This window comes from Euleptes europaea, chromosome 9, assembly GCF_029931775.1.
Source record: "Euleptes europaea isolate rEulEur1 chromosome 9, rEulEur1.hap1, whole genome shotgun sequence".
Classification (NCBI taxonomy): domain Eukaryota; kingdom Metazoa; phylum Chordata; class Lepidosauria; order Squamata; family Sphaerodactylidae; genus Euleptes; species Euleptes europaea.
Genome location: NC_079320.1, coordinates 88,229,251 through 88,256,876, shown reverse-complemented (window position 1 = coordinate 88,256,876; position 27,626 = coordinate 88,229,251). Strand labels below are relative to the sequence as shown.

Below are 27,626 nucleotides of genomic sequence, written 5' to 3'. Positions count from 1 at the left end.
AAAAAAAAAACAACCCAGCAGAAATACATGTGTTTATCAGGCTCGAAATCCCAACTGGGAAGGGTGTAGAGATGGAAAGAAGGTTTTACAAAAGAGGAGCTATTCCAAAAGCATGTCACACCACAGCACCAGCTGGCCTTGCTCCCCAGGGGCAGATGTTTATTTGATGGATAGTTGGAAATGGTGGCAGGAGCGGACATCTATGCTTCTTCCTTCCTCTTCAAAAGAAGACAAAACAGAAAAGGAGGTTTAGAATGTATCCTGCAATCTGCCTTGAGTCTCAATGAGAAAGGAGGATGATAAAGTAAATAAAATATTACTCTGACCTAGGTTAACTCAAAAATAAGCCTCTGTTCAGAGGGCAAGCAGGGTGTGCATTGAATTGGGGCCTTTGTGGTAACAAGACTGCTTCTTTGTCATTTTCTCAGCTGAGGTCTACACAGGACTTGTTAACTTCTGTTAAATGGCAGTGTTTACAATTGTAATGTCTGTTGGTATCTAAATATGGCCCTTTGGTCCTGGAAACTCTTAATTGAATTGATGCAGAAAATGAAACCTACTATATTTGTTTATGAACATTTGAAGATGATTAATAAATATGTTATGCAAAGTCTCAGGAATGAATGAAGTAAGGCGCTAGATTACCCAGTTTTATCAAAACGATGAGATATGGCCTTGAAGTTTATACCTGTGGATCTTAAGTTGTGACATTCAGCAAAAAAAAATGTTCACAACAAATGTTTCAGCATCTGAATTTTTTAACTTTAGTGGGGTGGGAGGCTTACATGCAGGTTTTTAGCTATTCTTCCATTTTTTTAACCATAAAACCCTGAAAACAGCTTTTTTTTGCCGTCACGTCACATCTGACCCATGGTGATCCTCACACTGTTATCTAGCCAAGAGATGTTAGAAGGTGGTTTGCTGTTGCCTGCCTTTGCATCACTGTATTCCTTGGAGGTCTCCCATCCAGATACTAGCCAGGGTCAGGACTGGGAGTGTGTGACTGTCCCAAGGTCACCCAGTAAGCTTCCATGACTCCGGTGGGGATTCGAACCCAGGTTTCTCAGGTCGTAGTCTGATACCTTAACCGCGCTGGCTTTCTCAAAGCACTTACAATACTTTAAAAATGCAGGCTTTTCTTCCCCTGCCCTCCTGGTTCCCAAGCATTCATCCCTCTTGCTGAGAGATCACTTTAGCCCCTTTCTCCTGGGGCAAGAAGTATTATGTCCTAAGCCAGTGGCCACTCTGCCTCTGGGTAGAATGGCAGTTGTTCAGAAGGTATTAATTTGTTAAATGTTAATTTAATAGTTTTCCATTTGAGAAAATATGTTCAGATCTCTATATTATGTCATGTTAATGTTCTGCTTTTAAATTTAAGTAACGATAACTAAAATGTCATGCCAGACTTAACAAGTTTTCCTTTTTATTGATTTCTAGAATTTTCTGAAACCGAAACAGTTCTAATACTCTTTGAAGAAACAGATTCGACTACGATACCCAAAATGGTGGTTTTTACATGTAATGCTTGTGGGGAATCTGTGAAGAAGGGACAGGTTGAGAAGCATGTGAATATGTGCCGGCATTGTGAATACCTTTCCTGTATGGATTGTGGCAAAGATTTCTGGTAGGTAGCTTTGAACAGGGTTAGTGCCTTTCGAGTGACTATGCTCTTAGAATTGACCCCTTCCTGAGAAGTGGTATGTTATCTTATTCAGTTAGTCACCTACTAAGCAGGACTCAACTACTTTACTCACTTAAAAAGTAAGTCTTTTTATTGATGTGCTCCAAAGTAATTTAATGTATATATGTGTATATGTAAGTATTACAAAGTCTTAAAATTCAGTAACAATGTATACTATAAAGCAAGCAAGTTCTACATACTATTCAGTTTTAAAATCCAACACTTAAAATATAACAGTTAAAGAAGTCTGATTTAGTTCAAAGTATCTAATTCACATTCTACAATAATATATTTGTAAAGCCATACATACCAATACCATCTCAGAGATCCTCAGAGGTCTGAAGTTCTAGCCCTTTCCCTGCCTGTATTTATACTGTTTCAATCACCTTGAAAAGGGGCTGTCTTGAAAAATCTCCATGCATGTAACAGCGCTGCTGCACTGTGTTAGGAATGTTACCGCACATGCTCAGTTGCTCTACTTTAGATGGCCATATATGGACTTCCACTTGCACCAGGCTAAGCATACTAAGTCAGTTTTGAGTTTTGTTATACTTTATATAATCAATTTTACCATCATACTCATCTCTAGAAAAATACGTTGAGATTGAACCCATTCATTAATTTCTAGCATCTTGTTTCCATGTTTAAATCATAAAATACAATATATTGTTTACATTACATCATTACATCTTAATCAGCATTATAAGTATAGAGAGTGGAGAGCATTTCTGCACTTGAAGTCATTGGAAGGGCAGGAAGTGCAGCGAACACTCTGCTCTGTAGCTTAAAATATGTAAAAAGTGCTGCGAAGGCTTTTCTCTTTTCCCATTGAAAAGGCTGGGGAAGGTCATGAAAAAAGGGGGGAAAGTGCAGCGAGCAGATCTGCACTAACACTGAAATCTTTGACAGAATAATTCAGAAGCATAAGCCTCTGGCAAAAAATATCCAGCCTTTCTTTCCTTTTAAAAGGAAAGTAAAACCTCTGCTGTATATTTTGTAGTTTGTATGTGTAGCTTGGTTTTACATTGAATATTTCTGCATATGTACAGCACTAATTCCATAGTTCATGTGTTCTAATATGTCAAAGCCTGTAACAGCTTCACTGTATGGTAGGTAATGAAACTAGTGCTCCGCTGACAGTCATCCTAAGTGGAAGCATTTTCTGGGAAGCTGTTTTCAAGTAATGTATGTGGAAAGCCATGTATTAAAATGATCCTCTCTTTGTTCAAAAGTAGCATTTCCACTGCAGGGGACTGTTCAGATGTTTCTTCTTGTTTCTGTGTTTTGGAACAATCATGGGCAGGCTAAAAACTCATCCCTCCCCTGTTCCTTTTACTGTGAGGAGAAGGTAGCAACTGAATGTGAAAATAATGGTGGTGCTTGTTTGAGTGCAGCATTTTCCTAGCCTGGTACAGATGACCTTTCCGCACATTGACTCACCGTTGGGAGGGGGAGAGGGCAGGCATGAGCATTCTGACCCCATCTTCCACCTCGGGGCATTCTGACCCCTTCCCGTGATCTGTGACTCTGATCACAGGGTTGTGTGTGCGCGCACAGCTACTTTCTCTGCACATTTTCACTCTGATGACAACAAGGCAGTTGCACCGAGGCAGAGGGTGAGGCCAGCCTGCTTGTGCCCTGCCTCCCTCCCTGCCCAGGGAGTCAACGTGCTGGAGGGACATCTGTACCAGGGTCCTGACTGTGCAAGTGTGAGATCTTACAGAGCGAGGTGATCTGTGGCTCTATGTGGGATGTCTGAAAGTTTGGCTGGTTCTAATAAAAGAGGTTCCATAGATTTTGACCTTGAAAATATCCCAGCATACCGTATTTTTCGTTCCATAAGACGCACTTTTTTCCTCCTCAAAAGTGAGGGGAAATATCCGTGTGTCTTATGGAGCGAATGCCGGCTGGGCGCGTGCACGTCGGGACGGCGCGAGCCAGCGTTCCCCGCCCCGACGGCCAGCTGGGAGGTGGGCGGGGCCGCACAGAGCAAGCCAGCGCACGCGCCCAGCCGGCGCTGTGCAGCCCCGCCCACCTCCCAGCTGGCTGTCGGGGCGGGGAACGCCGGCTCGCGCAGTCCCAACGCGCACGCGCCCAGCCGGCTCTGCACGCCCCGCTTGCCTCCCAGCTGGCCATCGGGGCGGGGAATGCTGGCTCGCGCCGTCCGGACATGCACGCGCCCAGCTGGCTCTGTGCGCCCGCCATCTGGGATAAGTCCCGTAGCATGCCTAACTCTTGATAGGACTGCAGTCCAGCTGGGATAAGTCCCGTAGCTGAGAGCCTGAAGAGCCTCTGCTCGGTGGATTACTGGTGTTCTAATGCCTTCCTTCAGGCTCTTTCGTATGTTCATAGCTGAAAGCATTTTGCCCTGAAGTATTGTGTTAAAAATGTCATCTGTGTAAATCATCAGTTTTTTGGTACACATTCTTCTTTTCCAAGGGGTGATGATTATAAATCTCACGTGAAGTGTCTAAGCGAAGACCAGAAGTACGGTGGCAAGGGATACGAAGCCAAAACTTGCAAAGGAGATGTCAAACAGCAGGAATGGATTCAGGTAAAACACACAGAAAAATCATATGGTAACGAGAATCTTGCAGCATGTTAAGGTGTAACAAAACCCCTCTTTTGGCTACTGGCATTTATCATGTTTTGAGTTCAGCGCTTAGGATGTTTTAACTAAAATGGAGTGAAGGAATGAGAATTTCCTGTACACTTCACGAAAGGTTGATTTTAAAGCATACTAAATGATAAATTTGGTCTTTTCGTCCAATCAGACCCAATATCAGGTTTTTGTTTTTTTGTAATTGTGGAGAATCATGTTGGTCCTGTGCGGATAGGAGAAATGGAAAGGTGGCCGTCTGTAGCCTTCAATTATGCTTACTGGTGTTGAGCAAATGTTTGATTTCACTGCACCAAAACGTGCTGTTGAAGGCTGTTGTGTTTACTCTCCCCTTACAGAGGATTCATGAAGTGATAGAAAAAACAAACATTAACCCAAAAGTTCGAGATATCTTACAGCAAATGTATGCCTTTGACAATATTCCAAGAAAAAAGGGAAAGTTTCAGGTAAGCTGGACCAACATTAACTGACGAAACAGTTGTAGGCTCTGTGTAGAGCATGCCACAAAAATTCTCTGCTACACAGAGAAGTTCTACAATCAGCAAGTCAGTGTAAAAGAGAACATGCAAAAGCCACTGCGGTGGTTTCCTTTGAAACTTGAATCTTTTATCTCTCCCCCACCCCTTCTAGAACTAAGCTCAAAACTCTTCTTTCAGAGTCGGGTGGGTGGGCTTACCGGCTGGCTCCATGTCCACTGCCTCCTCCCGTTGCCTGCTCCTCTCACTGCCGTGATGCCCATTTCCCCTTCTGATTGGAAGCTGCGTCAGTGGTTAAAATGGAAGCACTGAGTGTATGGGAACATTCAAGTGCTGTAGCCTTGTGCCTTGGCAATTGTGGGAGTGAGTACCACATTAGCAAAAGGTCTCGAGGAGGAGGAATGCAGAGCAGGAATGTTGATAAAAATTCACTCTGTTGTTCATTCCAACACTATCTAAAATGCAAACATTTCCAAGTAAAGCTTCTTTTACATCAGATAGGAACTGGGGGGGTGGGGGTGTCATTACCCTCAGAGTCTTTCCTGGCTGCTTGTGATCTGCCTTCCCATGGCAGCTGCATTAGCCACTATTAGATTGGAAAAGCAGGAAATTATATGAGTCAGTCTAGCACGGGGGTCCCCAACATAGTGCCCATGGGCACCATGGCACCCACTGACACCTTTGCTGGTGCCCGCCAAGTGTTTTTAGAAAGTGGCCAGGTGGGGCTTTTGCCCAGTAGGGCTTCTGATAGGCCACTGGAGATTAGATTGGTTGTGCAAGTTTAAAAGGTATCGTGTTAAGCAGAGCTTCTGCCCAAAATGTTGAGTTACTTTAAATTTATGCATAACTTTGATCCCTGTCCTTTTGTGGTTGGCTCTGCCTCTTTTGGCCACCATTTTGTGGGTGTACCCACCATCCTGTGTCAGAATTCCAAAGGTGCCGGCAGGCTTTAAAAGGTTGGGGACCCTCTGCCTAACATACGCCAGACTCCCAGATATGGATAACCATTCGATGTATCACATTCATGAATTGTTACACAGCAGAGGGCTATTTTACATACACAACTAGCTGTTACCAGATGCCTAAGAAATGGAAGTATGCACTGTGATCCAGTTGCTGATGCTGTCACATATTCGGTGAATAGAAGATTTTCTTCTGCTTCCCTTCTCAACAGAACTGGATGAACAACAGTTTGAAAATGCACAACACTTTTCTACAAGATCAGGTGTGGGATATCTTTTCAGAAGCTACTAAGAAGGTAAGCAAATCAAAGACATGCTTGTAGGGATGCTGTTTTACTACTCAGCATGATGTTAACAGGCATTTAACATGTTTAAATGGAAAGATGGTCTTGTTTTCTGGTTACAGTACCACCAGTTCCCAAGCAAAGCACTGGGAACAGCTAGGCATAATACTTCCTTTCTATCGTTTATAGTCCGCCTTTCTCACTTGGAGTCAAGGTGGATTACACAGAGCGAGTCAATACAATCGATAGGATGGGACAGTTAGTAAACAATACAATGGGATTAAGGTGGTCGAACCAATCAGAAGTCTAAAAACAGAACTGAAGTAAAGCATAAGTCTTAACATGATACATTCATTGATGCAAAAATTACATAGTACTAATTTCAGCAAGCTAAAGACAGTAGTCTAGACCAGGGGTCGGCAAACTCATTAGTCAACAGAGCCAAATATCAACAGTACAACGATTGAGATTTCTTTTGAGAGCCAAATTTCTTAAACTATATAGTTAGGTACACTGTTTATTAACTTAATTAACTTTAATTAAAGTTTTAAGTCTTAATTAAACTAAAGGTACACTGAATAAAACTTGATATCATACTTAATAATGATCTTATTTATTCCTCTCTTAGCAATCTCTTGACTAACCACAAAACTTGCAATATTAACATTGCAATATTAAATGCAGGACTTGCTATAAATTACATTGCATTAAAAACTATCTTAGTGGTAAATAATGCAAGAGTAGATTGAAATGTAATATGAGTGAATAGGGTAATTTTTTTAAGCCTTGGAATTTTAGGAAATCCTAGATACCAGAATTTAAAATTAACAGAACTCCAGCTAGGACTATATATAGTCCACCTGCCATCACATATTCCAAACTAAACTCTGCAACATTTACAGAAGTTTTCAATGTTTTCAGATCTGAATCCACATCTAACACAAACCCTCAATAATATGAACAAATTTTACTTTTTAAACCTTATATATCAAGCTTTTCCCACTGCAATCATTTGCTTTTTCTTTCTCTCTCTCTGCACCTCGCATATCTCTTCATTCTCTCTTCATTCAATGCATTCATTCAAATGCATTGCATCTGAGATTTTGTCACTAACACCATTTTCTCTTCATTCTCCTTTAAAAATATTTTTAAAGGAGAATGAAGAGAAAATGGTATTAGTGACAAAATCTCAGATGCAATGCATTTGAAGCTGGGTCACAGCCTAGTTGTGGGTCAGGAGGCACCAATTCACAATTACTAAGACACCATCAAGATAAAATCTGCAATAAGGCTGGTGTGATCAAAACAAATTTCCCATTTTTACAGACCTCCAGAACAAAAAGGAGGAGGTAAATCAAGCAGTCTTGGGAATTACAAAATCTAGTGAACCTATTTAAGTTGCCTTTTGGGGGATGGGGCGATATGAACGAAAGAGAGCGAATGCAAGAACTAGGTAGATTGGAACCAGAGTCCCAAAACACATTAAAATGAGGCGCTTCTCATCTCCTGTCACGCGGAGAAAGGCGGAGGGGAAGAGCAGAAAGGTAGTCTAAAAAACTAACTTTACAATTATGGGGTTTGGTTTTAAGAAACCAAGTGAGTTAATTTGACGGTGACAAAAGTTCACGTGGACAGCTGACCCCATTCCTGCCTTTGGCCAGGTACGAGAGGTGGAGGAGAAAGAGGAAAATACGCATGCTGGGTTCCTCCCTCCCCAAAAAAAGATCCAGCAGGGAAGGAAAAGTGGTCTGGCCAGCAGGAAATGGGTCCGCACCACTCACCCCCCTCCCTTTCTGCAGGCCCTCCTCCACCGCAAGGCGAATGTCGGGGGAACAAGGCGCCGGTTCCGCCAAGGCGGCCAAGAGCCGCCGCCCACACCCTACCTTTCGCCCACACAGGGTCATCGGCGACGGAGGGAGCAGACGCTCCGAGAACGGGCCGGCCGGCGACCCGCGAAGAAAGGGCAGCCCTGAAGCCGGGAAGGAGCCGGCTGGCAAGTGGCCCCCTGCCGCCTCAAAGGCCTAACGGCCATCTGGGAAGTGGGTGAGCCCGCCCAGGGCGGGGCCGGGGAGGGCGATGTGTCCCCGGCCGGGGATTAGAGAGGGCTGATGTAAGCCTCTCTCTCTCCTTATATGGGTTCGGGGGCAGGACCTGGGTCATTTACATAAGAACATAAGAAAGGCCCTGCTGGATCAGACCAAAGCCCATCAAGTCCAGCAGTCTGTTCACACAGTGGCCAACCAGGGGCCTCTAGGAAGCCCCCAAACAAGACGGCTGCAGCAGCATTGCCCTGCCTGTGTTTCACGGCACCTAATATAATAGGCCTGATCTTCTGATCCTGGAGAGAATAGGTATGCATCACGACTAGCATCCATTTTGACTAGTAGCCATGGATAGCCCTCTCCTCCATGAACACGTCCACTCCCCTCTTAAAGCCTTCCAAGTTGGCAGCCATAGGAAAAGCCCTGCTGGATCAGACCAAGGCCCATCAAGTCCAGCAGGCTGTTCACACAGCGGCCAACCAGGTGCCTCTAGGAAGCCCACAAGCATGATGACTGCAGCAGCATCCTGGGGCAGGGAGTTCCACAATTAAACCGCCCCTGAAGGTCCCCTTTGCAAAACCCACCGCTGGCTTAAGCGAAACCCCTGCCTTCCTCCCCATGCACTCCACCCTATGCAGCCCTTCTTGTCAAACCAGCCAGAAAAGGAACTCCCGACTTCCCCGACTGGAGCGGAAAAGCGAGAAGTTGGAGCAGCCAGGTGGAGCCAAGGTGGCGGAGCCGCCGCGTCTCTCCCAGCGCTCACCTTGTGGACCCCGCACTTGGCAAACTCCCGGGCCAGGTGCCGCCCGATGCCTCGGCCTCCGCCCATGATCAGCACTCTCTCCCTGGACAAGTCCCGCAGCTTGGAGGGCAGCAGCGCGCCCACTGCCGCCTTGGCCGCCAGGCAGAGGAGCTGGACGGGCAGCAGGAGCTAGGCACCCAGCTGTTTCCACGCCATCCTCCTCCCCCGAGGCCGGACGGGCTCTGCCCCACCGTCAGCCCCACCTCTCCGTGCGCTCCGTCTTCTCCCCCTTCCAACCCCTCGCAACAAACAACTCCCCCCAAGTAAGGGGGTGCCTTTCCAAAAAAACAAAAACAGACGTCCGATCCTTTCTTCCCACCCAGAAAGGATGCTTTAAAGTCTTCCAAAAGAGCACAGCTGGGGGGGTGCGTAAAAGTCTTCCCCAAACGCACAGCTTGGGGGGGGGGAGTCTTCCCAAAATGCACAACATCTGGGGGGGTGCGCATGTAAAAGTCTTCCCAAAATGCACAACGGGGGCGGGGGCAAAAGTCTTCCCAAAACAAGGAGAGGAAAGCTGCCTTCGCCCGGGGGGGTCCAAAAAAATCAACCCCAGGGAGCCACCACCGCCAGGTTCTCAAAGGCGCACGACGCACCTCCGCAGCTGCTCCCCCCCCCCCCGGTCCCGCGTCGGCCGCCTCCGGCTCGCCGGCCGCTCCTGCTTCGCCCCTTCGTCCGCCTTCCCCCAGCGCCAGCCGAGGCATCCGAGCACCTGGCAGCCGGGAGTTCTTCGCCGACCAGTCCGAGGCTGTTCTGGGACTCCGCGGCGTCGAAGCGGCGGCCCGCCGAGCTCCTGCCTGCCTTCCCTCCTACCTTCCTCGGCTGCGAGAGCTCTGACCCACGGCCGAGGTGGCAGCACGCCCCGGGGCCACCTCGGGCCGACCCTGCTGCCGCCCTTCGTGCCTCATTTGTGGCAGAGCCACACTCAAGGACCTAAAGAGCCACATGCGGCTCGCTAGCCACGGTTTACCGACCACTGGTCTAGACCACAGCCCCTAATTATTTATCTAAGTAGCTCTGAGAATTGTTTACTCTACTGCCTGCATAGAAAAGCCCTCTTGAATAATTCAGGAGAGTAGGAATCTTCCTGACCTCCTCAGACAGGCCATTCCATAAGTGGGGGCCAAAGCAGAGAAGGCACACGTATGTGCAGTTGTTGATTTTGCCTGTTTGCAGGTTGGCACTTGCTGGTGTAGAGAAGATAGACGAAGATGTTCAGGGGCCTGGAGACCAAGCCCTACGAGGAAAGGCTGAGGGAGTTGGGAATGTTCAGTCTGGAGAAGAGGTGGAGGGGGGACATGGTTGCTCTCTTTAAGTATTTGAAGGACTGTCACTTAGAGGTGGGCAGGGAGCTGCTCCTGTTGGCAGCAGAGGATAGGACCCGCAATAATGGGTTCAAATTGCGGGTGGAAAGGTGCCGGCTAGATATTAGGGAAAACATTTTTACAGTAAGAGTTGTTCGACAGTGGAATCAGCTTCCTAGGGAGGTGGTGAGCTCCCCCTCACTGGCAGTCTTTGAACAGAGGCTGAACAAACGCTTGTCAGGGATACTCTAGGCTGATCCTGCATTAAGCAGGGATTGGACTAGATGGTCTGTATGGCCCCTTCCAACTCTATGATTCTAAATGACCTTGCTCAGATGATCACAGCTGTCAGTGGCAGTGCATAGGGGTAGAGCCGTTCTCACAGATATGAGGGTGCGAGGCCATGTGATAGCCAGTACTTTTAATAGAGCCTGGTAACTGATGGGCAGCCAGTGGACTGACTGTAGAATGGGAGTAATATGCATGCTCCATATGCTTGTTCCATGTGGCTCCCGATAGTAGCTGAGCCACAGCATTCTGCACCAACTGGGTTTCCGAATTGATTTTGAGGGGAGACCGTTGTACAGTGTGTTACAGTAGTCTAGTCTGGATGTCACTGTGGCATGGATCCAGGTGGACAGATCAGCCATATCGCAGTAAGAGGCCATCTTAAGAGCTAGGCTGAGTTGGGAGAAAGCCTTTTTTGTAGCGTAGCTGAGTTAACTTGCTTCTCCAGCAATAATACTGGGTCCAGTATAACCCCAAGGCTCTTAACCAAGTCAGCAAGGGTCAGCTGAAAGGCATCAGAAATGGGGAGCACAGTGTCCTTCAAGAACTCCGATTTCCCAACCAACATTACCTCTGTCTTTTCAGGGTTTCGTTTCAGTTTGTTCATTCTTAGCCAGTTAACTACAGCAGCCTGACAGCTATTCAGGACCTCTACTGCATCACCAGGAGATTTGGAAAAGGATAGAGCTGGGTTTGATCCGCATATTAATGACAGCCAACCCCAAAGCTACGAATGATTTGCCCCAAGGGCTTTACATAAGAGATTGAAAAACATGGGAGATAGAATTATGCCCCGTGGAACTCCACAACGACGATAGCTGATTTTTAACAGCAGCCCTATGAGTCCGATCCGTGAGGAATGATTTGAACTAGTTCAGTTCCCTGATAACCTACTTCTGCCTCCAGGCCCCTCAACAAGATGGAATGGTCTACTTGAAGCGGGTTGTGCTGTTCAGATGACAGGCTCTTAGAATGTTTCATTTACTGAGAAGTGAAGGTATCTTATTCAGCCAGTCATTGATTAAGCAGGACTCAACAACTTTACTTACTTTTAAAAAACAAGTCTTTTTATTGATGTACTTCTAGTAAAATATACGTAAATGCAGATTATCAAGTCTTTAACACTTCTATAAAAACTCTTGTCAAAATACAATGTATGTATTTACAATGTATGAAATAAAAGCAAGCAAGTCTTACATACTATTCAGTTTCAAAATCCAACTTCTAAAATATAACAGTCAAATTATTCTGATTCAGTTCAAAGTATCTAATTCACAAAGTCTAGAGTAAAGTATTTAAGCCATACATACCATTCAGCCTTTTCTGAGAGCCTTTTGGAAGGTTCTGATTCTCTGGCTGTACTGTGGCTATATTTATACTGTTTCAAACTCATTAAGAGTGACGAGAAATCTTTTATCCCCACTTTCAAACAACATTTTTATCCATCAAGAGGGATACCTTTTATTCCCTCTATCAGATATCCTGAGCAGTGCAGTAATGCCATAGTTACAGCTGCTCAGCTCCCCATGACCATATATGGGCTTCCTTTCCTTTCAGTCTATTTTGCTTAAAGTATAAACACTCATTTCTGAGTTTCATGATCACGTTATATACTTAATTTTTATACCATCCTCTTCGTTAGGACAATACACATTAAATGAGACTACTTAGAAATCTGTAGCACAATATTTAACTGTATAACTCATAAAACACAATTATTGCTTACATTGTCACTTTGTGACCATCTGTTCAGTTGAGCAAGGTTACAGAAAGCAAGAAAGGATATTATTCATATCTTTGATAGGACTGCAGGAATCTTTAATGCCTTTAAGTTATAAAAAGCAAAGTTTAAGCTATTAATGCACTCTAAGTACATTAAGATATCTTCAGTAGACCTTGAGAAGGGCAAAACTTCTGCCTTTGAGATTCAGCTGACAGCTGAATCAGGAAAGGTGATTTTAGTTACATCTTATTGACAGATAATGAAAAGTGCTCTGTTCTTCTCCCTTCAAGGACAAGACCAGTTAGTTAGTTAGTTAGCTCTTGAAAGAGCTGACCTTGAGAGAATTCTGTCAGCCTGTTCTAAGGACATTTGCATTACACAGGCTTACACAAACCTCTGGAGCTTGTGGCTCAGTTTGCATGATGTGTTCAAGCTCTACAGGGAATTAATTCTGCACATGTACACAAAATACCATAATTATGTCAGAGACCGTGACATACTATATCAGAGGCTGCAGATAAGAACAACAAAGAGGCATGGCCTTTACCTACAGTCAGATGGAATTAATCAACTAAAGCCTGATGCCAGACTGAAAAGGGTCTAGAGGAGATGAGTTATCCCCCTGAGGAAGACCTGGAGTTGGTCTGCTACTGCTCTCTCAGTCACGTTGCCCAGAAAGGGTAGGTTAGGGACCGGGCGATAATTGGCCACATCGTTTATTTCTGTAGGGATGGTTTTTAAAGTAGCAGACAGATAACTGCTTCTTCGAGTGGCCAAGGGAAGGTGCCCTGAGTTAATAACTGATTTGTAATAGATATTAAGGGCTTGTTGATGCAGTCCTTACATGATTTTAGCAGCCAGGATGGGCAATGGTCCAGAGTGCAAGTAGTGGCCTTCACTGATCCCAGGATCTTGTTGACATCCATCACAGAAACTTGGTCAAAATGATCCATAAATAGACCAGGCGGTGTATTAGGTCTTTCTTCTGGTGTGCCTGTGTTACAACTGACATCCAGATCAAGGCATGTTCTCGATATTTTGTCAGCAAAAAACTTGATAAAAGTATCACAACTAATTTTCTCTTCCTGAGATAATAAAGGCTCAGATTTTGGCGTCAGCAGTTGCTGAGCTACCTTGAACAACTAGGATGGTTGTGAACTGGCTGATATACTAGCAGAGTAGTAACATTCCTTTGCCGCCATCACCCCCGCTTCATAGGTCTGCCAATGGGCATGATCTGTCAGATGTGTTACAAGTTTGCCACAAGCGTCGTTCTAGATGTCTCCTGACCATCTTCAGGTCACCCAGTTCCATGGTAAACCAGAGGGCCGGGGTGGGAGTGAACTTAGAGAGGCAACCGTGTCAATAGCTTCAAGGAGCTTCGCGTTCTACACTCTCACTGCAGCCTCAGTTGAGCATATGTTTGGGATCCTAAAATCCCCAAAGCATTCTGGAATCCAGTAGGATTCATGAGCTTCTGTGGGTGGACCATTTTAACTGGACCTCCTCTCATGTGAGGTGTTAGTGCTACGTTCACTTTGGCTTTAACTAGGCAGTGGTCCCTCCATGATTCAGGTCTAATCTCTTAACCTGAAACCAGGGTAAGACCTTCTCTTGGCTGTTTGGTGCAAAAAATTACATTTCATTTGTTGGGCCCATCACAATTTGATGGAAGCCCAAGGCAGTCAAAGAGACTATAATATCCTGGGCCGGTCCCAGTGAGGTATCCCCAGCATGGATATTGAAGTGCCCCAGAACCGATCACTCTAGGGGTCTCCAATACCAGATCTGACAGGACCTCTGCCAACTCATAAAGGGTGCTCACTGGGGAACTCGGTTGTCTGTAGACAAGAAGAATTCCTAATCTGTCTTTAGTCCCTAGTGTAACAAGCATACACCAGCAGTAGTTTTCACTAGAAGTCTGCAGAAGTTAAAGGAGTCACAGGGGATAATAGCCACACCTACCCCTTGGCCAGTTGTACACGGTTGGTGGAGGTCGGCATAACCAGGGGGTGTTTTCTTGCAGCCATGTTTCTGTTAAGCAAGCTGGGTCAATTTCTTCTTCTAGCAACATCTCGTAGAGGTGTGCAATTTTGTGCTTTACTGATCTGATGTTGCACAATATTAGTGTAGACGTGCGGGTTGAGATACTAGGCCACTGAGCTGGAAATGCCAGAGCAGTTTCAGCTTTATCGGGATGACACATCTGCCCTTGACCCTCAAGAGAAGGCTCATTCTCTTCTCTTGAGAGCTCTCCAGAAGATCTTAACTGATAGGTAGAAAGAAGTATGTGGGAGTAGAGATGGTGCTGTAAGGATCCTGATCCCAGCTCCTTTAGGAGCCTGTTCTGAATTGTACTTCTGAATTGAGCCTGTTCTAAATTGTACTTGGAAAGAAACAAGCAGCCGGTGAAGATCTTTAGTGCATGTACAATGCATTCTGCACTTTTAGAGTTTGACAGCAGGATAAATTAAGAATATTTTGAAACATTAAAGTGCAGCCCCAAATAAAACGCATGGCACAAAACCATATAGATGTGACCTTTCTCCGCCTAACCTACTTCACAGAATAGTTGTACATATAAAATAGGGGAGGTGTGGAATGTGTGTGCTCTTCTTAATTAGCTGAAGAAAAGTTGGGATAAAAATGTGACAGAGTTCATTCAGCTGAACCAGGAGAATACCACGGCCAACATTGCAGGCTGCTGAAAGGTCCAGGAATGCTGACAGGGTTGCTGTCTCCTGAGGATAGTTGTCAGGCAAAGATAACCAGACAGATTACATGATAGCACATGTAACAGGGCCCTAATGCTTCCTTTAAAAAAAAATCAGTTGCTATGGGGGTAGGGACTTTTCAAAAGTACCAGGGGAAGGCTTCTTGTTCTGGGGGAGAACATACTGCTAGTGAAACCGATCCACCAAAGCCAACCCCGTTAGTGATTATACATTCAGACATGGATGGTGGGGATTATTTGAGATGAGTTTATGGTGTTGCTAGAGATGTAAAATGTTCAGAAATTTTCCAGCCACAAAAAACCCTGTTTTTCCAAGAAGAAAAACTGGATTATTTTTTTAAAAATTGAAATGTATGCAATTCTTAGAGCCCATTCCTGAGGTAGAGGGCCAAGAGAGTTTGGAGCCAGTGTGACCCCACTGCCAGTGTAAGTGCCTCTTATTCTGTGATAAGAGGCACTTATGCTGGCGCTGGGGGCAGTGCCATCTGCGCCTGGGCATCGCAGAGCTGCTCGCCGCTCCCCTGGCGGCACAGTCTCTCCAGGATGTAAATCCTAGAAGAGACATCCGGCGCCGGTGGGGGGGGGGGGGAGGGTGTTCCCGGGGCAGAGCTGACGTTAGTCAGCTTCCAAAGCCCCTTCCGGCTGGGAACTCCCCCTCCAGCAACAGCATTGCCTCTCTTTTTTGCATATGGAGAAACAGCCCCATTTTCTGGAGAAAAGATTTTAAAAGGCTTTTTTAAGCCTTTCAGTGGCCAGGGAACTGCTTTGGAGGTGCCGCAGCAGTGCCTCAGCCATGCCATCCCCAGCCGCTGAAAGGCTCAGGAATGAGCTGTTAGTATCCTATCAAACCTAACCTAATTTGAATGCTTTAACAACATAAAATGCATCATTTATAACTTAGCCTGTTGTTCCTGTAGTCCTCTCACTGGCCACTTGGGTGACTGCAGATGTTTTCCTTCCCGCTGGACTGAGCAGCCAAGTTATGGTGACGTGTGCCCTTCTTGTCTTCCCCATTTAAAGGGACCAAGTGAGAAACAGGAGAAACCACAAGGCACAGCTGGAAATCAGTGTGAAAAAAATGAAGTTACATCAAAGCTATGTGAAGAGGATGTAGCAAAAATGGAGCCACCGGCAAAGAAAAAAAGCAAAAGGGAACAAAAAGAAGAGAGGCGAAAGGTCAAAAAGGAGAAAAAGGAATTAAGGCTACAAAGTCAACAAGACCGCTTACAACCTTTAAAAGTCAAAAAGTCTAAGAAAGAAAAATGTGAGGAAGAGGATGAGAAAGTATTTCAGGGCAGCCGTGTGAAGGTGACAAAGAAGAAGCGGCGAGCAATTGATGCTGTGGAGCCGGAAGTGAACGGTTGCAGTCTCCATTCAGAAGAGCCAGCAGGAACAAAACCCCCAGCCAAGAAATGCAAGTACAGCCCCTCGGAAGGTACAAAAGTGGCATGTGGTGTTACTCCTGTTTGTAAGACATGTCAGCATCTTAAAGCTAAGGATAGAATCACTGTTTTAAAATTACTAAATTTACATGGTGATGTGTTCTGCCATTTTTAACTAAGCAGGTCAGTGGAGGGTGGGGGGGAATCTCTCCATGATCAAATTGAATGTATGGAAGGGAAGGAAAGGTGAAGGGACATCCTGCACCCTTCTTGGAACAATGATGCAATCCGGTTTCAGAATGTCCTTCTCCAACTGAGCTCGGAGGACATCTTATCAGCGGGTTTTATCGTCCTATGCTCAGGGAGGCAGGAGTTAAAATCTTCACTTCCCCTACTCTGGGCTAGGAGCTGCTGTCCAGTTCTCCTCCTGCCTTTGAGGGAGCAACAGGTTTAGCAGCCAGTTCTACAGCCAGCTCATTTCTATTTCTATATTTTTTCTATTTCCATTCCTATTCTTTTCCTTCCCTTTGTATTGTTACTTACCTCGCCCATGTCTGTTGCCTCCTTCCATTCCTCCCCGATTCCAACCTTAGTGTGTGGATCGTTGTGTGGCTCTCCTTCCCCCCCTCCCCACTACGGTGTTGAGGAGAATGGCGGCTAGCAAGGAGGGAACCCCAGAGGAACTGATGTCCGGGGACGAGGAGCAGGTCTCCGGACTCCTTTCGCCACGTCGGTCACAAGGGACGACTTCAAAGGTCCACGGGGAGAGCGGGCGATCAGGCAAGCCCAACGCAGAGGCAGCCAGCAAAAAGAGAGGCGCCGATGAGGGCGTGAAAAGCAGCTCCAAGAAGGCGCACGAAGATAAAATGGCTGCCACAACTCCCTGTTCGGCCCAAGGGGGCGACAAGGGTGAGCCTGCCAAGAGGACGATGCAGGAGCCGGGTCCGGTAACATATTAACCCCTCTGTTCCCCTGGCCTGCGGGAGGTGCGGGTGATCGGGGCATGATCAATCTTATGCGGCAAGCCCTCAGGGAAGAGTTCGCCCAAGCTGGGGATGTCTCCTTCAGGGAGATTGCCAGTTCCAGAGCCTCTTCCCCCGGGACCTCTGTATCAGCCCACTCGAAGCAGGGGCTGGTTCCAGAGGCACTAGCCATGCCTGGTCATCTAAGGCGGCCAAAAAAGCTACCCCCTCCTCTAGCAAGACAAGCTTTTCCCCCCCATCTTCGGATGGGAGCGAGAGAGAAGGCGGCGAGTTCTCCTCAGGAGAAGTCGAGGGTGGGGGAGGAAACTGCTTCCCAGGAACAGCAGTCTCGTCTCTTTCCAGGGGAAGACTACCAGGCCCTCCTCTCCAAAGTCATGGCGACCCTAGACTTACACGAGGATGAGGAGAATCAGGCAACTAAGAGCAAAGCCAAATTCAGAGGCAATAAGGAATTTTTTACCAGGCTAAGATCCCAGTCATGATCTGTTCCTTTCCCCGAGTACTTTGAGGATCTAGTAAGGGCAGAATGGGAAAGACTGATGTTGGGCAGACAGTTCCCTGCCTCAATCAAGAAGCTATATTCCTTAAAACCCAGGGGGGCAAAACTTCTGCAAGTGCCCCTAGTGGAGGCCCCGGCATCAGATTTACAGTCTGCAGGCCTAGTCTCTGAAGACGGAGCAGGCAGTATCAGGGACCACCTGTATAGGAAGGTGGATTACGCCACTAAGAAAGCACATGAGGCCTCAGCTACCTCTATTCAAGCTTCAGCTACCGCAGCCCTAGTTGCACGGGCCTGCATTATGTGGTCCAGAAAGCTAATTGATTTGGTCCCACAAGACAACAGGAGAGTGTTGGACGGCTTAAACGGTGTGCTCAAGGCGGTAACGTTTTTGGCAGACTCTGTAACCTTATCAGCCAGGGCCTTAGCAGCAACCTCTGTAGCCCGGCGGGCCCTGTGGCTTAGACCCTGGTCGGCGGACAACGGGTCAAAATCAATTCTCCTGGGCTATCCCTTTGAGGGAAACTGTCTCTTCGGTTCTAAGCTCGATGATATACTCGTGGAAACAAAGGACAAGAAAAAGACACTTCCTAAGTACCTAAAGAAAGAGGGCAAACCTACGTACTTGTCCTTTCGGCCCTCTCACACCCTGGCCCGGCCAAGATCAGATAATAGGAGAGGAAACTGGTTTCCAGAAGAGGCTTCTTTTGCAGGGGCTCCAGATTCGGGAAATCATCCCAGTTCAACCAGGGACAAGAAAAGTCCAACAGGTTCAATGACAAATCCGGAAAGCAATGACTGCGGTCACTTTCCGGTAGGCAGGAGACTCCAACATTTTGCCAAAGCCTGGGAGTCTACCCGACCGGACGCTTGGGTAGCGAAGATCATACACGAAGGCTACAGACTGGAGTTCCGCAAAGTACCCCCAGACCGCTTCATCACCTCTCACTCCGCCTGCAGACAAGAAAAACGCACTCGGACGCAGGCGGCAATAGAACATCTGCTTGACATAGAAGCCATCTAATATGTCCCTCCAACAGAGCAATACGCAGGGGTATACTTCACAGTGTCCAAAAAAAATGGGGATTGGCGCTCGATTTTAGATCTGAAGCACGTAAACAAGTCCATCCGCCTCAAACGCTTCAAGATGGAGACCCTTCATTCAATCATCGATGCTCTGCGCCCGCATGTGTTCCTAACCTCCGTGGACCTGACGGAAGCATACATGCACATACTGATCCATCCTCAGGACCACAAGTACCTACAGTTCTCTTACACCAACAACACTACAAGTTTCGGGCCCTCCTGTTCGGTCTTTCTTCAGCCCCAAGGGTCTTCACGAAGGTCCTGGTGACGCTAGTGGCTCACCTGAGGGAGAAGGGAATCCATGTCTTTCCTTATCTGGACGACATCCTGGTGATGTCCCCTTCGGAACACCTGTCCAGACAACACACAACCACAGTGCTATCGACACTGGAACAACACAGCTTTCTGGTGAACAGGAACAAAAGCAACCTCACACCTACACAGTCGATCTGACACCTAGGGGTAATTATAGATACGGACCGAAGTATGATCTTCCTCCCAAAAGACAAGATTACCGACATAACAGCACTGACAAAGAAAGTGATCTCTTCCAGGTCCACCGGCCTGTCGACGCTAGTCAAGCTACAGGGACTAATGGTGTCATGTATTGGCTCCGTTCCGTGGGCTCGACTTCACATGCGAAAGCTACAGTAGTTTCTGAAGCCATATCAGGCGCAGATCATACTGAAGAAGAATCCAATCCTTCTCATACCACCTCCATTAAATGTCAACCTGAGATGGTGGACCAAGCCTCACAACTTAGCCAAGGGCCAAACCTATCTTCAGAGAGCGACTATGCAACTCTTCACGGATGCCAGCCTGGAAGGTCGGGGATCCACCCTTTTACAACACATGGCTCAGGGTCAGTGGACCGATGCAGAAAAACGTCTCCACATCAACAAATTGGAATTGTGAGCGATCCGGAACGCTCTCCTTCGTTTTCAACCCCTAATATAGAATCAACATATTCTCATTCAGACGGACAATGTGGCAGCAAAAGCTCATCTGAACCAGGAAGGAGGGTCTCATTCCTCCTCCCTCCACTCAGAGGCTGAGAACATTCTATGCTGGGCAGAGATTCATCTCGCGTCGCTCCGAGCAGAACATGTCAGGAGAGTATTAAACACTCAGGCGGACTGGCTGAGCCGGCAACAGATAGACGAAGGGGAATGGTCCCTGAAGAGAGAAGTCTTCCTACAGATGTCGAAGAGATTCGGACACACAGTGGTGGACTTGTTCGCCATGCCAAACAATCACCAGACGCCAAGGTACTTCTCAGGATTCGAACACCCAGGAGCGGAGGGGGTAGACGCGCTGGAATCGACATGACCTCAGGGGCTACTGAAATTCATAAACATCAGCACAACTTTAACAGAAAAGAAGAGAGTTTAAGAATGAATAAGGCTTGGCTTCCTGCCCTCAAAACCTCCAGACTAACAAACACTACAGTCCACAATAGCCATGCGGATTAGCTTTGGATTTCACACATTAACAGATCACTTTAGGATACAATGGTTCCATATTAACATACCACACCCTCATTAGCACATTATCTTGATACTTACAGGACAATGATTAGCACATTACCTTTGATACTTTTTGCAGGACAATGATTCAGCTCAAACCCAACCCCTTTCTGACTATATATTACTCTTCCTACATACTTGACATTGAGAGACACTGTCCTTCAGTGTTACTCCTCTGAAGATGCCTGCCACAGCTGCTGGCGAAATGTCAGGAAAGAAAATACCAAGACCACGGTCACACAGCCCGGATAACCTACAAGAACCAATCAGGGGCTACTGTTTGCCTTCGCTCCTCTTCCAATCATTCCAAGGGTCCTTCGAAAACTCAGACAGGAGAGAGCGCACGTCATCTTCATCACCCCACTTTGGCCACAAAGACCGTGGTTCCCGATGCTGAGGGAATTCTCACAACAGGATCCCTGGCCCCTCCTTCCAAGCCAGGACCTTCTACACCAAGGTCCTCTATTGCACCCGGATCCGAACTGGCCGCCTGGGACTTGAAAGGCGACGATTGTTAGAGTTGGGATACTCGACAGAGGTCGTTTCCACCATGCAAGCAGCAAGGAAAGAGTCTACCAAGTGAATTTACAACTTCTCTTGGAGGGCGTTCGCTTGGTGGTGTGGGCACAAACATCTGGATTCAATGTCCATCACTATTGGGAAACTACTGGAGTTCCTCCAAGATGGAGTGGTCAAGAGCCTGAAGGCGTCGACACTAAGAAGGCAGGTGGCAGCCATAGCCACCGTGATCCCACATCTGGAGGGGTACGCCATTGGCAGACACCCACACGTCGTCGCCTTCCTAAAAGGGGTATCAGCGATATCTCCACCAGTGTGCCACAGGTTTCCCACTTAGCGTCTCAATGTTGTACTCCAGGGACTAACAAAACACCCGTTCGAATCCTTAAGAGAGGTTTCTCTATCCTTCCTCAGGATGAAAGTGCTCTTTCTTACGTCGGTTACCTCTGCCAGGAAAGTCTCTGAATTGGGATCCCTTTCTTCCAGACAGGGGTTGTGTATTTTTCATGCAGACAAGGTCGTTCTACACCCGGATCCGACCTTTATTTCTAAAGTGAATTCTAGATTCCACCTTCAACAGGAAATTAGCCTACCGTCTTTCTGCCCACGTCCTTCCCATCCTAAGGAGAAAGGTTGGGACACTTTAGATCTGAGATGGGTTCTACGTATTTACTTACGTCGTACTGCAGACATTCGGCGTTCAGATGCCTTGTTCATTTCGGTGTCTCTACCTAACACGGGCTGTAAGATGTCCAATACAGCTATCAGTCATTGCATTCGACAGTGCATACAGCTTAGCTACCAACACAGCAACATCTCTGTGCCAACTGGGATTACCACTCACTCAGTTCGCAGTTCAGCTACTTCAGCGTTTGACAAGCAAGCGTCGGTTGAGGAAATATGCAAAGCGGCCACTTAGTCCAGCCTATCCACCTTTACGCGTCACTACAAGATAGATTCCTTCTCCTCGTCGGATGCTGCCTTTGGCAGAAGGGTCCTTCAACACGTAGTGACAGACGATTGACCCACCCGTTGATGTACAGCTTTTGAAGATCCCACTGATAAGATGTCCTCCGAGCTCAGTTGGAGAATGGAACCTTGGCTTACCTGTGAGGGTTCCTTCTCTACTGAGGGAGGAGGACATCTTGCCCGCCCAGGTGAAGACAAGGGATGATGAGGCGAAGAGAGGGATCTGAAAGAGCTGAAGCAAGACTTACTGCAAGTCGTTGGGAAAAACAACCCCAACAATCCCTGTGTTATTTGTGTTCATAGTTCCGTGTTACTAACCGGTTCTGAGTTTCTGTTCACAGTGTTTCTTATTATTGTCGAAGGCTTTCACGGTCAGAGTTCATTGGTTCTTGTAGGTTATCCGGGCTGTGTAACCGTGGTCTTGGAATTTTCTTTCCTGACGTTTCGCCAGCAGCTGTGGCAGGCATCTTCACCTGTTGCTACTCTGAAGATGCCTGCCACAGCTGCTGGCGAAACGTCAGGAAAGAAAATTCCAAGACCACGGTTACACAGCCCGGATAACCTACAAGAACCAGTGCTTCTTATGTTTACTAGTTTGATGTTTTCTGAAGTTATCCTGCTTTGGAAGTTGTTGAACTGGACAGAAGGGGGCGCTCCTAGCCCAGAGTAGGGGAAGTGAAGATTTTAACTCCTGCCTCCCTGAGCATAGGATGATAAAACCCGCTGATAGGATGTCCTCCTCCCTCAGTAGAGAAGGAACCCTCAAGGTAAGCCAAGTTTCCATTCTCATTAGAGGCTGTGATGAAGCAGTCAGGCAGAACAGGGCTTTCCCTCCTGACAAGGGCCAGGTTCAGCTTTACTGTGTTTTATTTAGGTGCTCCTAAAGCCTGTCCATCGGTGTGATATAAGAACATAAGAAAATCCATGCTGGATCAGACCAGGGTCTGTCATGTCCAGCAGTCTGTTCATTCATTGCCCAACCAGGTGCCTCTAGGAAGCCCACAAACAGGATGATTGCAGCAGCATTGTCCTGCCTGCATTCCAAAGAATCTCATATAATAGACATGCTCCTCTGATCCTGGAGAGAATAGGTATGCATTATGACGAGGATCCATTTTGACTAGTAGTCATGTATAGCCCTGTCCTCCATAAACATGTCAACTCTACTCTTAAAGCCTTCCAAGTTGGCAGCCATCACCACATCCTGGGGCAGGCAGTTCCACAATTTAACTATGTGCTGTATGAAGAAATACTTCCTTTTATCTGTTTTGAATCTCTCACCCTCCAACTTTAGCAGATGACTCCACGTTCTAGTATCATGAGAGAGGGAAAAAAGCTTCTCCCTGTCCACTCTCTCCATACCATGCATAATTTTATAGACCTCTATCATGTCTCCCTTTATTTGCCTTCTTTCCAAGCTAAACAACCCTAAGCGTTTCAACCCCTCCTCATAGGGCAGTTGCTCTAGCCCCCTGGTTATTTTGGTTTTCTGCACCTCCTCAAGCTCTGCAAGATCCTTTTTAGGTGTGGTGACCAGAACTGTACACAGTATTCCAAAAGTGGTCTCACCATAGATTTGTACAAGGGCAGTATGATAGCAGCAGTTTTATTCTCTATTTCCCGTCTAATTATGGCCAGCATGGAATTTTACTTTTTCACAGCAGACACACACTGGGTTGACATCTTCATAATGCAATCCACTACCACCCCAAGATCCCTTTCTTTGTCTGTTGCTGCCAGCACAGATCCCATCACAGATCCCATGTGACGTTGAGATTTTTTGCTCCAATATGCATCACTTTTCACTTGCTCACATTGAATCTCATTTGCCATTTTAATGCCCATTTCTCCAGTTTGAAGAGATCCTTTTGGAGCCCTTCACAGTCTAATTTCTTCACAGTGACAGATGGGCAGAGGGTCCTGCCATTGTGAGTCAGTCACCAGTCCCCCATATGCCTGTTTGGCTGTTATCTGCCAGAGAGGGTCTGAGAGAGAGACTGGAGGGATCCTGTCTCAGAGTCTGGTTTGAGAGTAAACAAGCTAAAGCAGTGAATGTTTTTAGACAGGGTTTGTGCCTCCAGATGAGTAGGCAGGAAGAAATCCTATCTCAGGAGGCTTTGTGTATTGGAGTCTGGGTTTTGGGGTTCAGCAGGCTAATTTCATCTAACCCTTTAAAAAGGAGACTGTGCTGACTTACAGGTTTTTATGGGTAGTAGGCTAAGTTGTTGGAATTTCCAGAAGAAGCTGACATTTATTCTCAGCTCCTTTTCCCCAGATAAGACTGGAGAAAGCCCAAAGATTCAGCTCAAGAATCACAACTTGACTGATAACTGCTGTCTTTACTTCTATCTTGTTATCTGAAATGTTACCTTTGTGAGCCCGGCAGATGTTGTGTGTGATACGTGAAAATAGTTTCAAGCCTCTTTACTGAACGACCTTCTTCCATCTAAGAAAGTTAATAAAAGTTACCCCCTCCCCATTTACTTCAAGCCTCACCTGGGAATTACTGCTTTCAGGTGCCACTGAGGGCCTGTCTGTCAGGTGGCGGCTGGAGTAGAGACCACACTGGTCATACTACACAGCATGCTTCCTCTTTTTTAAATGGTAGTTAAACTTTCCATCTTCACAGAGCGAGTGCTTGACACTTTTTCATATTTCCTCTCCTTGTAAATTTAGAGGAGTCTTGCACTGAAATAAAAAGAATGAATTGTCCAGTAACTGAAGAAAATGAGGATGAACATCAAGGTAACCTCAATTTGGAAGACTGTGTGAAAAGAACATAATTTAAACATTAAATATTTCAGGTGGTATTTATAAACCAAACAGCTCAGCCAGTATGGAGTTAGTGTGTATTAGTATTAATCTTGCAAAAACTTAGGGGAGTTATCATGTTTTTAACACTATTGAAATTCCCCTTGCATATTCTGGCCAGCTTCTCTTGTCTCTGTTGCTGTTAGCCTTTCCTCTCCACCCCCCCCCCCCCCGTAAATTCAGTTTCTGATTCTTTCTGGGCAAGGCTCTTTCTTTTATGCTGCTTTGTAAAATGTATATTGATGGTTCTATTAAATGATAGTGGTCATACAATAATGGTATCAAATTAAATGTAATTTATTTATTTTTAAATTTGTACCCTGCTCTGAGTAATTCATGCAGAATATACAACCTTGGAATGCAAATGTTTAATTCGTACTCTGCTGATGTTCAGAGGCAAGCTTAGTGCAGCCTTTCTTAGTAGGAAAGAGGCCCAAGCTTTTCCAGCTAGTTTTCCATCTCCCTCGTTGGGAGGATGTTGTTTCATAGGTTAAGGAGGAGTCGCTGGCAGGATAAGAGGGGCCTCCTACGACGGTGAAGCATGTCCACTAGAGACATTAGTTGATGCTAAAAAGGGGGGGAGTAAAGGTAACCCCTTTTGTGGACATACTAGGCAGACATTTTACATGTGGGGTTATGGCAAAAAATAACAAACGGGGTCAAAAGAGATGAAATGCAGGAAATGTTGAATGAGATGTAATTATGCAAAATTCAGAAGTAATCAAGACTAGTATCATAGAATCATGGAAGGGATCACCAGGGTCATTTAGTCCAACTCCCTGCACAATGTAGGAAATTAACTACATTCACTGTAGTTGTGGTAGGCCACTTTCTGTCCTTTCTGCAGAAAATGCTGGACCATGGGGGCTTCGAGGACCCTGTTGTGAATTCTGGATCTTTGTTCTCCAATCCTATATTTTAAGGATCTAAGAGTCTTGCCTATGTAAATAAGATTGCAAGAACACCTGATCGCATAAATAACTCTTTTAGATTCGCAATTGGTAAAAGAGCGGAGAACAAAGCGGAATCCCGTGCGGGCACACACAAATTCTTTGACAGGGAGTGCCAAAGGGCAATTGACACATCTGCCACAACGATGGTGGCCTGGTGGTAATGTTGATTCATCCTGAGGGATTTTAATATCAGTACTAGTTAACATATCTCTTAGAGATCTGGTCTTCCTCCTGCCTGTGATCGGGTGTTGTTCACAACCAGGAATGGACTGGACTATGTGCCAGTTACTGTGAAGAATTCGTTTAATGTCAGGGGCTAATGCTGTACATTGCAAAGAAGTGGTTATAGTTGACTTGCAAGCCACTCAATGAATTCTGGGTCTGCCATTTCCCTGTAAACGGGGGACGGTCTGCCATCTAAAGCCTGTGGCTTTTGTCAGAATGAAATCTTGTCAGCCATGAAGTGTGTTTATTTTGCTGCCACATACAACAAACAAACACTTTATTACGGCCTTGCCAGAAAAATACATATGGTTAGTTCAATGGGCAAATATACTCATATATGCTGCCACATTGCCATGGGAATTCGTTCAGACTGGTAATTTCCTGCAATTGTGAGGGGGCGGGGGCGACTGGCAGTGGCCAAGTTTTGGACCAATTTTTTCTTCTGGGCTGGTCTCCTGAAGGCTAGGTGCCTCTCCTCAAAGAGCCAGACTTGACGCAGGGGCTAATTTCCTGTGAGGTTTCTTTGTTTCTTTGAGTGCCTCAGTAGCTGATATCAACGCTTCAGTTACCACAAAACGAGGCCCAAGAAGTCTTCCATTTGGCAAGCAGGCAGCCAACCTTGACTCTGTGCAATAATTGGTTTTTGTACTGCTTTTTTTTTGGGGGGGGGGAATTTATTTTAATCTCTGTATCGTTTGTATGTTTACTAACTGTACAGGTAAATTCAGTTGGAAAGGAACCATAAAGGCTGTTCTGAGACAAGCGCCTGACAATGAAATCTCAATTAAGAAACTAAGAAAAAAGGTATGTTGAGCACTTTAGAAAATTCGGGGTGCTTTTGGCCTCCTGCACAGGCAGCCCTGAAGTGATGGGGAGCTGCCCAGGTACAAAGCAGAGCTGCTGTTCATTTCAGTCCGTCTTGTGTGGAAGAGTGACCGATGGGTGCTGATATGACGGCTTAAAAAATGGGGAACATGAACCAAAAGATGAACTTTTTATTTAGCATGGGCTTATTAGAAGAGTGGTGCTGCAAGTGTTCGCTGTTGGGAGGCAAAATTTTCTTGTGTTACATTCCAGAAATACTGCTTAAACTGATGTTAGAATAAGATTTTTTCATGTTGTATTCTTAGCCTATATTGAATTACATGTGTGTTTTATTTATTGCACAGGTGTTAGCCCAGTACTACACAGTCACAGGTGACCATCATAAATCTGAAGAGGAAATTCTGGCCTTGTTTAATAAGAAAGTCAACAGTAATCCTAAATTTAAAGTTTTAAAGGAAAAGGTTAAACTTCTGAAATAGCTTTATGTTCAAATGATCTAATTTTGCACAGTATGCCCAGTTTTACAATCAGATGTGAAAAATGGTTTTCAGTTGTTTTCATACCTATGTCAGCAAAACCTCACTGTATTTGATTATGAATTGTCTTTTACCTGCCACTTCTAATGAGAAAACATATTTGTTACTTTTAAAAATGTATATTTTTGTAAAAGATCAAAGGACTCCATTAAAATCTTGCTTAAGGTATCTATAGTGTGATGGGTTTTCTATTGTGATCTGGATCATATTACTGCTGTTGAGCAATAATTCAGATGTGCTTTATATATGTTCAAATAAAATAGTCTGGATCAGTAAGCCACTCAGCTCTGATCCAGATAAAGCAAGTTTCAATAGGATAGGTGCAACTAACATTAGCAGATTTGGAGCCCTTGTGTGTATTGATGGCATATAACATCCCATTTCAGTAATGACATCTTC

At 45.8% G+C, this 27,626-nt stretch overlaps 1 protein-coding gene across 1 annotated transcript; it reads left to right on the top strand.

Annotated features, from left to right (window-relative positions):
- Window positions 1–1,495: 1,495 nt before the first annotated feature.
- Window positions 1,496–27,224, top strand: LYAR (Ly1 antibody reactive). The gene is made up of 8 exons (XM_056855613.1): window positions 1,496–1,624; window positions 4,121–4,235; window positions 4,640–4,747; window positions 5,952–6,035; window positions 15,934–16,348; window positions 24,554–24,622; window positions 26,585–26,670; window positions 27,036–27,224. The coding sequence occupies exons 1-8, from the start codon at window positions 1,503–1,505 to the stop codon at window positions 27,168–27,170; spliced, it is 1,134 nt and encodes a 377-aa protein (XP_056711591.1). The 5' UTR covers window positions 1,496–1,502; the 3' UTR covers window positions 27,171–27,224.
- Window positions 27,225–27,626: the final 402 nt, after the last annotated feature.

Bases quoted from the DNA above. Each gene is read 5' to 3' on its own strand.
- LYAR (XM_056855613.1), top strand. From the start codon at position 1,503: ATGGTGGTTTTTACATGTAATGCTTGTGGGGAATCTGTGAAGAAGGGA. The intron at 4,236-4,639 runs GTAAAACACACA...CTCCCCTTACAG, and splicing joins AACAGCAGGAATGGATTCAG to AGGATTCATGAAGTGATAGA. The intron at 6,036-15,933 runs GTAAGCAAATCA...CCCCATTTAAAG, and splicing joins TTTCAGAAGCTACTAAGAAG to GGACCAAGTGAGAAACAGGA.